Genomic DNA, 11,364 nt, shown 5'->3' with positions numbered 1-11,364 from the left:
CCTAACCCGAATCAGATTCAGATACTATGGATGCATGACATTAAAAAGGCTTCATGCTGGAAAAGCCTCCATTGTGGCTGAATGACAACAATTCTGCAAAGATGATTGGCCCAAAATTCCTCCACAGCGCTGTAAGAGACTCATTGCTCCTGGTGGTATTCGACAAGAACTGCAGTAGAGATTTAGAAATAAATACACAAACAAAGCAAGTTAATACTCATGTATTTATTTATTATAAAATGAAAAATATACAGTAAAATAAAAATGACATATAACAGGATATCAAAAAATATTGTCAGGATTATACATACAAGTATATTAATGGTGTGATATCATGACCGCTTGTTTCTCCTCAAAGTTTGTGTCGTGCACTTTTGAAAAAGTGATAGCAAAAGACGTAGCGCACATGGCTGCTGTTTAAAAGAAAATTATATGAATTATTTACAGTATATGATATAGATTGACTGCATAACGGGGGTGTCACGAGCTGAGTTTTCAACTCTATAGGGTTTCACTCTATTCATGCCGTTGTTCTATGAGTCGGTGCTGAAACCAATGCACAGAGTGAATCCTCTTCCTAATTGTCGAAATGCTCCCCGATTCTGAACTGTGATCCCTTGAAAGTGAATTAATTTGACTTTTGGAGGGAAGATATTCCGATATTCCAATATTCCAATTCCAATGCAGCTGTGATGCGAGAGATGAAACAACAAAGCAATATCCAATACACACAATCAATATTAAAATTGGTTCATAAAACCTACTAGAGCCAAAAACACTGGCTTACATTTTCTGCGACACCTTCCCTCGGAAAGGAAGTTCGTGTCTTAACATTTGGGTGGCGAGGATTTCCCCCCTGACAGGAAAAACGAGTCTTACAAGTTCCTAACTCCTGCACAGATTGGCTTTTGGATTGCAACGGCCATCGGCAATGAACCTTTACATGCTCATTCCGAGCTCTTCAACTTTCCAGCCGCTGGAATTCTTTCCGAATTTGTACACGAGCCGCCGTCCGTCCACCCGCTCAAGGATTTCCCGTTTGTAGTAATACCTGTGGATGTAGGACATCAAGCATAAGATACACGGTCATCAACATCTCATGATCTTTGTGTAGAGACAAGAAAAAAATGATACAGCAATTATAATAAATACATGAGAAGTAACTGAAAGTACCTCATAGCACGGCTGAGTTTCTCGTACGTCATGCTGCTGTTCTTCTTCTTCTGCCCCCACATCTGAGCCACAGCTTCAGACTTCAGGAACTTAAACACGCCCTCACGCCGATCTTCCCACTTCATCAAGCCCTGGTTCTTCTCCGGGTGGATGAGAATATCCCTGATGAACTCCCAAAGATGAGTACTACGAGGCGCTGCGGAGAAGAACCCAAGGAGGCTCGGTGAGCACCAGAAGTTTGGATCTTCTTGCTTGCTAAGTCAAATATGCAAAAGCAGCTTTGTCGTTTCTTACCGTGTTTGGTTTTCTTTGAAAGCTCGTAAATGTTGCTGCTGTGCTCTCTGCTGACTTTCGGAGGTCGGCCTCGCGGTCGCTTAATTTGTGACTCGACTTTTTCCTTTTTTACCAGAGACTCTGTCAACACGGAAGGTCGTGGTCAGGTGTTTGCTGAAACCCAAAGACACCACGCAAGGAATTCCAAGAATCTTTTCCTACTCACTTGATATCATGGGGTAGGAGAACTCTGGGTCCGATTCTCCACTGCCGGACTCCGGTGAACCGAGGTTGGGGAAGCCAAACATGCCACCTGATGAAACAAGACCAGTCCATTCTGAGATCCTCAGGAGGCAAGAAGACGAGGAGTCATATAGAAGATCGAAAGAAATACTGACTGTTGGATGAGGAGCTGCAATCGCTGTCAGACTGGGTATCGGACATGCACTCGTCACCCAGCGGCGTCATGACACCCATGGTAAGGCCGAGCAGATCATAATTATCACTGTAGTCAAATTCCCCCTTGATGGTGCAGTCCTCTGGTGGCCAATGGTAAGAACATGGCGTCAGAACCTCCAGAGTGTGCTCACACCTTGCTCACTTTGACACAATTTGTACCTTGACCCATTTTGATGGTGCTGAGCAACGGGAATGATAGGTTGTCTGGGAAGTTTAGGTTATGCAGGAACTTATCCAGGAGCTGGCAGGTCTCGTTGAGTTCCGGTCCTGATAGGCTCTGCAGTTCTAGGATGAAAAATGGGCTCTTTTTAACTCCTTTGTCGAACATGTGTGGGAAAAAAGTTGCGGAATTTTTAGATTTACCATATTTAGCTTTGCTTTCTTGTAAGTTCTGGTGGAGGTGTGGGCCGAGCTCAGGGCCAAAGACACCGACCATCTGTTCCAGGTTCATTTGGCACAAGGTGTGGCCATCCATGGCACAGTAGGCCAGAGTCAGGGTACTTGCATCGAACTCTGTGCGTTCTACGTGGTGGCTTATCCACTCCATCACATGATCAGCGGTCCAGTGGAGCGGGTTCATCTGAGCATACCACTGACCTGCACAAGGCGGCAGAATGATGGTATTTTTAGAGGATGGACCACATTTATAGAAGTAGGTTTCTCTTCTTTGTCTCGGGTCAGAAAAACAAAGAGATGTTTCAGCGATGAGGTGGCACCACTTGATGCTTATGCTCGGTTAATCATTGACTTGGCTTGTAAATGATTGATCCCGCAGGCTCTAATTGAGGTCAGAGAAACCTTCCATGAGGTCATGGTCTTGAAAATCCAAGATGCATTTCATCCACGGAATTCCCAGACACAAAACACATTTTAATAGAATGAGATGTTTTCCTTACCGGTGGTGTTGGTGTTGGAGTTATAACCCACGCTGCCGTGGTGCTGTGTGTTGATGGCGGTATTGGGCAGGGCATCAGGTAGACCTGTCTGGTACATGGCGAGGTTGGCGTTTGTCAGCACGGAGCTGAGGCACGGTGATGCCATGGAAACGCTGCGAAATCACAACTTCATTACAACCTCAACACAAACACACACATCGAATACAAGCATCGTTTACTTGAAAGGAAAACATCGTTTACCTGATTGGGAGCCACAAAATGAAGCAAATGTTATGATCCAAGTGTGTTGAAATCGCCACTTCCTGTCTCCTGTCTCCTCTGCCGTTTGTCCAAAGATGCACCTGCTGCTAAGTTCAGCACCTGAAAGGTTTAATACTCCTATTCCGGGGTGGGGGTGGACTCAGGTGAGTTCAGGGGAATTCCAAACGGAGTTGGCCACACCTCCAAGGTTGCTCACGCTTTACAGACAACAACACAAACCTGTCCTCTTTTCAAGCAGCAGTTAAGTTCATTATCATATTTGGTGGGTCATTATATTCATTTATGCTTGCTGACTGCATGTATTTTGTCATCCTCCCTGAAAATACAATACAATAGGATACTTTTCAAGTCACAGAATACCCATCCTCACATGACTTACTATTTATAACCAAGCACAATGTCAGCTATGTGTAGTACATGTGAACTAAAGCCACCTTACAATTACTGTGGTACGCAACTACGCAACTGAGTTAAATTGTTGGTAAACAGGTGTGAAATATGTGGAAATCAAATATTTGTGCCGTTTGGTTGAACTCGGCATGAACGCAACAACGCAAGTTATTGGATAACAATGTGGGCGGTGCGTATCGAGGCGTTTGACATCCCTGAGAATTATAGTAGAATGATCCAGCTTTTACTTCATAACAACATGTTTGCGGGGCACAGCCCCCAAACGGTTGCAGTCGTTCCGTCAGTCGTTGGTTCCAGGCGTGATGTAGGAAAAAAATTAAAATAATAAAATTCCGCGGCACGGCGGTCAAGTGGTTAGCGCGCAGACCTCACAGCTAGGAGACCAGGGTTCAATTCCAATCTCGGCCATCTCTGTGTGGAGTTTGCATGTTCTCCCCGTGCATGCGTGGGTTTTCTCCGGGTACTCCGGTTTCCTCCCTCATTCCAAAAACATGCTAGGTTAATTAGCGACTCCAAATTGTCCATAGGTATGAATGTGAGTGTGAATGGTTGTTTGTCTATATGTGCCCTGTGGCCACCAGTCTAGGGTGTACCCCGCCTCTCGCCCGAAGACAGCTGGGATAGGCTCCAGCACCCCCGCGACCCTCGTGAGGAAGAAGCGGTAGAAAATGAATGAATGAATAATAATAAAATGATAATAAATTGCACATTTTTTGTAGTTGGAGCATAAAAATATGACTTTATAAATACAGTTTTAACATTATTAGACCCCTGTGGACATGATGTAACAACCCTATAATCACATTTATACTCATATTATTCTTAGACGCTAGCTACTGAGCTAACAAATGAGCAAGCGAGTTAACCTAAAATTTAAGAAGCTAAAAAAATGACCACTTCTATACTGAAGTGTTGGACATGCCACGTGTGGCATGTTAAGTGTTAAGGTAATGTAATGTAAGGTAATGTCTCAATGTTTAGTGCCATTACTGCTGCCCAGTGACCAGAATACTTGTACACTTGTAAGGAAAGACCCACACATGAACATGCAAACTCCACACAGACACAACATGCTAACCACTCATTTATTTATTTATTAATTTCTGAAAAAAACGAGCGATAATTCATTCATTCATTTATTTTCTACCACTTTTTCCTCACAAGGGTCGCGGGCGGTTCTGGAGCCTATCCCAGCTGTCTTCGGGCGAGAGAGTACACCCTGGACTGGTGGCCAGCCAATCACAGGGCACATATAGACAAACAACCATTCACACTCACATTCATACCTATGGACAATTTGGAGTCGCTAATTAACCTAGCATGTTTTTGGAATGTGGGAGGAAACCTAAGTACCCGGAGAAAACCCACGCATGCACGGGGAGAACATGCAAACTCCACACAGAGATGGCCGAGGGTGGAATCGAACCCTGGTCTCCTAGCTGTGAGGCCTGCACGCAATTTGAAGCCAGGTCTTCCGGTTCTCCTGACTGTGTGGTCAACATGCTAACCAATCGGTATTGATTGATCTGATATGTTTGATAAAGCACCGCAATGGAGGTGACAATACGTAATGTTGGATACTAGAGGTGTCAAATGAAAGTGTGAATTCAATACGGTCATATTTAGTGTGTTGTGTTTTTAAGTATATTCATCTAATTTTTTATATCTAACTTTGTCTTTTTCATCAACTACTGTAGAAAGAAGCACATTTTCTTCATCCAACAGCTGCTTGTGTATCAATATCATCAGAGTCAATATTGTGTATGGCCTGGTAGAGCTAATATTATTTATCATATGGTGGAGTCAATATTGTGTATGGCCTGGTAGAGCTAATATTATTTATCATATGGTGGAGTCAATATTGTGTATGGCCTGGTAGAGCTAATATTATTTATCATATGGTGGAGTCAATATTGTGTATGGCCTGGTAGAGCTAATATTATTTATCATGTGGTAAAGCCACTGTTGTGTATGGCCTGGTAGAGTCAATATTATTTATCATATGGTAGCGTCAATATTGTGTATGGCCTGGTAGATCCAATATTATTTATCATATGGTAGAGTCAACATTGTGTATGGCCTGGTAGAGCCATATTATTTAGCATATGGTAGAGTCAATATTGTGTATGGCCTGGTAGAGCCAATACTGCTTATCATAAGGTAGAGCCACTGCAGTGTATGGCGTGGTAGAGTCAATATTGTGTATGGCCTGGTAGAGCCAATACTGCTTATTATAAGGTAGAGTAACTATAGTGTATAGCCTGGTAGAGCCAATACCATTTATTCTAAGGTAGAGCCACTAGAGTGTATGGCTTGGTAGAGTCCCTATAGTGTACAGCCTGGTAGAGCCAATATTGTTTATCATATGGTAGAGTCACTATGGTGTATGACCTGGTAGAGCCGATATTGTTTATCATATGGTAGAGCCAATACTGTGACGGCGGTCACACGGTGATGTAAGCGCTGTTTAGCGTAGGCCTTTCATAGGAAGCGGGAGTGGAAAAGGTTTTCTCCAAAATGTCACAACATCCCTCACACCCTTTTTGGCTGGTGTTCTGGAAGAAAAGCAGAGGGCGGAATGTTGCCATGCAGGTTCGGGGCTCTTTTGACAAGGCGCAATTACCTTTCATGACCTCGGGGCAAACAGGCAAATCATTTCATCACCTGCGATTCATCCTCCTCCTCCACCTCCTCACATTCTCCTGCTCCACCTGGGCTGGAATGGTGGGACTTTCCAGAGATACTGCGAGCGTGACGACAGCGATGTCATCACACGGGAAGTGCGCCAAGTGGCAGCAATAACAGTTAGTCTTTTAACAACTGCTCTCTGTACAAGGCAATTGTCACCCACTCAGCTGGGATGTCATCCCACAACCCTGAACAGTTGGAACAGTAAAACATCAATGAACCAACTATGCATTGATGAGGCCTCTGTTAGACTTCTTTAATATGAATATTTTCATAAATAAGTCCACATAATCCACAAATTATTAGGGTGTCTTCTTCCTCACTATGGCTACATAGAATAGAATAGAGCAGGGGTCTCAAACTCAATTTCCCCAGGGGCCACTGGAGATAAAGCCTGGGTCGCATCAGGTTTAAAAAACAAAAAAACATATTTATTAAAAACAGAAAAAAAATTAAATACAAAACTGTCTTCAATGCTTTTGCTTCTGCTGTACCCTACACTTTTTCAGTGCTCTGATAAAACATTCCACTTTTCTCAAATATCTTAATTTTTATTTACTACACAAAATAAGATGAAAAAATAAAGAAAATAAATCAATCAGTAATACATAAATAAAATAATAAAACAGCAAAATAAAATAAAAAAACTAATAAACCACATGTAGTAGGTGGGTAGAGAAATTATTTTTTGTCAGATAACCCTAATCTTTAACATGAACATTAATGAAACTTAACCCTTTTACCCAATTAGCAAGTTAGCATCGCTACATCTGAAAAAATTGCATCAATTGTGTCTGGCGTGCACAAAGCTATCATTTCTGTGTTCATGATACCAAACTTGCGCGGGCCGCACTAACATTAAACTTTCATATCAAGATGGGGGGGCCTCAAACTAGCATCCCACGGGCCGCATTTGGCCCAAGGGCCGCAAGTTTTAGACCACCGGAATAGAGCATCACTACAATAAGATCTGTACAGGGTGAGGTATAAGTTCCCGCTTTTATTTATATATTGTGAATTATATGATTTCCCCTGAAGACCTGGGTTCGATTCTCCGCTTGGGCATCTCTGTGTGGAGTTTGCATTTTTCCCCCGTTTTTTGCAAAAACACTAATGTTCATTGGCGACTCTAAATTGACTCCACTATACAAATAAACAAGGGCCGATTTTCAATGCAGTGCTGCCATCTAGTGGTAAGAGGAAAGAGGAATTACACCTGCTGCCACAGTAAAAAAAATAAATAAAAATAACATGCATGTTTTAATCACTTTTTCAAGTATTACTATATGTATTATTTTGGTTATATTTAGACATTAAAAATATTCAAAACTGTATTTTGTGATTACACACAACTCAGAACCTGAGAGAGAAGAAGGAGGGATGTCAGAAGGGGCACCCAAGGGGCTGGCAGTGCCCCTGAGCTAAAACTGGGGGGGTTTGGTGCTTTGCACAAGGGGACAGGAGTAGTCCGGAACATTGCAATTTATTTTTGTTCACGGTGGGACTAGACTCAGGACCCTGGACTTCCAACGTCTTTAAGAAGCGAATGCACTGATCCACTAATACTGATACAGTCAGGTGCATAGCCAACAATCAACACCTCCGGATTAATGGTGTTAAAATGGGTTAATGGTGTTAATGGTGTTAAAAAAACACGAGTGCCGACGTAATCCCGTCTTTCTTTGGGAACCATTTGTGTCCCGCGGGTGTTTTTCATTGACACATTCTAAAAATGCTTTTAAAAGTGGATCTATTATGCTAATTGTTGCTAATTTTCACAATAACACACACAGAAAGCTAACTTAAATTCATGTTTTGAGTTGGGGATTTCCGAGCATACTTAAATGCAACAAATTGTACCTGCGCATTAAGAGTTGCAAAAGTGTTTATTTTGACATTCTCCCTGTGCATTTGTGGGTTTTCTCCGGGTACTCCCACATTCCAAAAACATGCTAGCTTAATTGTTGACTCCAAATTGTCCATAGGTATGAATGTGAGTGTGAATGGTTGTTTGTCTATATGTGCCCTGTGATTGGCTGGCCACCAGTCCAGGGTGTACCCCGCCTCTTGCCCGAAGACAGCTGGGATAGGCTCCAGCACCCCAGCGAGGATAAGTGGTAGAAAATGAATGAATGAATGTTTATTTAGACCAAACATACACACACAATAAAGACATTGTGATGTTTGGAGTGTCCATGAATGCATCATGAAGATATCTTTCCACAGTAGTCGGATGACAATGAAGAAGTGTCATTCCGGAGTAACGATGTAGTAAGTAAATTTGTAAATTAGTTAACGTGTTTTTTTTTTTTTTTTTACATACTAATATGTTTTTGGTGGCACGGTCGAGTGGTTGGCTTGCAGACTTCACAGCTAGGAGACCAGGGTTCAATTCCACCCTTGGCCATCTCTGTGTGGATTTTGCATGTTCTCCCCGTGCATGCGTGGGTTTTCTCCGGGTACTCCGGGTTTCCTCCCACATTCCAAAAACATGCTAGGTTAATTAGCAACTCCAAGGTATGAATGTGAGTGTGAATGGTTGTTTGTCTATATGTGCCCTGTGATTGGCTGGCCACCAGTCCAGGGTGTACTCTCTCACACAAGTCAGTTTGAGGTGGAAAACATTGCAAAAGAGATGTTTATTTGTAGGGATGACTAATCATTTCAACAACTAGCACCGTTATTCGCTTTCATCTCCAAAAATGGGCATTTTTGTTAGCTTGTGTAAGTTTCATGTGTGCTCATGTGCTTTACCAGCGTCTCTCTGTTGTTATAATTTTTCTTGCAAACGGAGCAACAGAAAGGCTTCTCTCCTGTGTGAAATCTCATGTGGGACGTCAACGTCCCCCTCCGGGTGAAGTTCTTACCACAGAAGAAACAACTAAAAGGCTTTTCTCCTGTGTGCACTCGTTTGTGTCTGTCCAAACTTGCCTTTTGATTAAATTTCCTGCCGCATTCAATGCAGCCAAACGGTCTCTCTCCCGTGTGACACGACTTGTGTCTCTGCAAGTTGTGGTTGTATTTGAAGATTTTGCCGCACTCGCTGCACTTGTAACATCTGGCCTCCTTAAGAGAGCTCTGAGGCGGCACGGGAATTGTGTGCTTCCATGATTCCGACGATGTCTGTGGTTCTTTATTCAAGTCTTGCGTTAGTAAATGAAAAGTGGCAGGTTGGCCGTTGTCGGCTGCTTTAAAGACACCAACAGCATCCATGTCAACAACAGAGCTCCCGCAGTCTTCTCTGTAAAGTCGGCCTTCAATGTGCCCGACTGGGATGCTGGCGGCTGGAGAAGTTGTCCCTCTGTGGGGAACACTTGGCTGTATGCTAGGGGGCAGCATTTCCCCTTTAGAACCTCCACTGTCCACACAAGTAGAGTGGAAAAGGATGTCGGGGGTGTCAATCTCCTCCTGATTTATTATGGGACTTGCCCATACTTCTTCTTGTTCTTCTTTGATGTATGGAGGCATTGGACTTGTCTCCTGATGCCCCGGAGAGATCTTCACAGGCCGGATGTGCTGAGATCCATCTGGAATACAAACTTTTAATTTAGTGATTAAAGCACACAATGGACACTTGCCAAAAAGCTGGTTCTCTGCCTTTTAGTCAGTATATGATATTTTCTATACTGTTGGCAGCTAGCGGCACAACACCGGAGGTCCTTCTATACCAGGGGTCTCAAACACGCGACCCGTGGGCCAAATGTGGCCCACAGGACACTAGTTTGAGGCCCCGCCTTGATATGAAAGTTTAATATTAGTGCGGCCCACGCAAGTTTGACATGTATTCTGTATGGTATCATGTACCCAGAAAAAATTATTACGTTTGATTAATGTTCATGTTAAAGGTTAAATAACTGTTAATAGTTATCCTCCCTATCCGTGTGGAAGTGGTACGTTTTTGGCTATTTAAGTTTAAAGGAAATAACTTGAAGGCTACCGTTTAGGTGGCTAGCTCTCTAGTTTGCGAGTTAGCATGTGTCTCAAGACCCTGCAGTTGCGCAATATGTTGTAAATAAAAAGAGTATAAATGTGACTATAGTCGTGTTTTGTCATGTCTACAGGGCTCTAATAATGCTTTGTTCATTTTAATCTGAAAAAAATAATTTGTCTACCCACCAACTATATGTGCTTTCTTAAGTTTTTATTATTTGCCGTTTTATTATTATTATTATTATAATATTTATTTATTTATTACTGACTGATTTTTTTAATTCTTGATTTGTTTATTTATTTTTCATATTATTTTGTGCAGAAAAATAAAAATTAAGATATTTGAGAACAATGGAATGTTTTATCAGAGCTTTTCTTGTAGAAAATTGGAACCAAAGCAAGTTTATTAATTTTTTTTGTTTTTAATAAATGTTTTTTTTTGGAAAACCTGATGCGGCCCAGTCTCACCCTGACCCGAGCTCCAGTGGCCCCCAAGTAAATTGAGTTTGAGACCCCTGTTCTATACACTTGGGAGTGTGACCAACCACAGCAAAGTGGCCGTGAGTGGAAAACATTAAAACAGACCGTTTTCGTGGGTAGCAAATGATCCAAAGAAATACAGCTGGAATGGTGCAGGTCATGGAAGAACTAGAAAGTTTTCTGTTTTAGTTATTGCGTGTAGCTGTTCTACATGAGTACACAAGTCAATACAAAGGACCGAAAAATGAGGGTGCCCATTATGCTGAAGGATACAACATGGTGATCAGCTATTTCCATTTCATTCAATAATGTGTATTGAAAAACACATTCGGCCTCTAAAATGTTTTATACGTGATTATGTTAGCTAGATGTGCTTCAATCTGTCCATCTAAAAGGCCATATTAGATGACATTTAGCATTGATGCATGTGTTGCTTCAAGGCAGACATAAGTAGTAGCAAATGTAACAAAAACTACATTAGTCCTGCTTCTTCTAAATAGTCATTAGTTAAAATTAAGTAATGACTTTAATAAGAAAGACTTCTACCGCAGTTATCGATGATCTTGTCGGTCAGCTGATTAGCTTCCAGCAGCCTTCGATGATGACAGATCTCCTCCTCATATTCGGCTATCGTTTTCTCAAACATCCCCATTATTTCCTCCACAACCACCGTCAGTCTCTCACTGATAAATGCTCTTAAAATCTGAACAGAGGACATTTTTAAATGATAACAAAGATCGCTGCCTTCCCTGTTACAGTTTCCTCTTTTTCTTCTTCTTAAATACATCCCTGG

The 11,364-nt window shown here is 42.1% G+C and overlaps 2 protein-coding genes across 2 annotated transcripts; both read right to left on the bottom strand.

Annotated features, from left to right (window-relative positions):
• Window positions 1–209: 209 nt before the first annotated feature.
• elf3 (E74-like factor 3 (ets domain transcription factor, epithelial-specific)) lies at window positions 210–3,360 on the bottom strand. The gene is made up of 9 exons (XM_058054948.2): window positions 3,042–3,360; window positions 2,802–2,953; window positions 2,269–2,502; window positions 2,065–2,190; window positions 1,845–1,985; window positions 1,673–1,759; window positions 1,468–1,587; window positions 1,174–1,369; window positions 210–1,051 (listed from the first exon to the last, which is right to left on the bottom strand). Exons 2-9 carry the CDS (start codon window positions 2,944–2,946, stop codon window positions 940–942), a joined length of 1,161 nt encoding a protein of 386 aa, XP_057910931.2. The 5' UTR covers window positions 2,947–2,953; window positions 3,042–3,360; the 3' UTR covers window positions 210–939.
• A 3,316-nt stretch (window positions 3,361–6,676) lies between these two features.
• On the bottom strand, window positions 6,677–11,364 carry LOC131106595 (uncharacterized). The gene is made up of 2 exons (XM_058055814.2): window positions 11,118–11,364; window positions 6,677–9,688 (listed from the first exon to the last, which is right to left on the bottom strand). Exons 1-2 carry the CDS (start codon window positions 11,356–11,358, stop codon window positions 8,877–8,879), a joined length of 1,053 nt encoding a protein of 350 aa, XP_057911797.2. The 5' UTR covers window positions 11,359–11,364; the 3' UTR covers window positions 6,677–8,876.

The sequence above is a fragment of the Doryrhamphus excisus genome, linkage group LG18 (genome assembly GCF_037039965.1).
Source record: "Doryrhamphus excisus strain RoL-2023G ecotype Guam linkage group LG18, RoL_Dexc_Guam_v1.1, whole genome shotgun sequence".
Taxonomy (NCBI): Eukaryota; Metazoa; Chordata; class Actinopteri; order Syngnathiformes; family Syngnathidae; genus Doryrhamphus; species Doryrhamphus excisus.
Note: the sequence above shows the minus strand (reverse complement) of the source record. Positions and strands in the feature narration are given on the sequence as shown.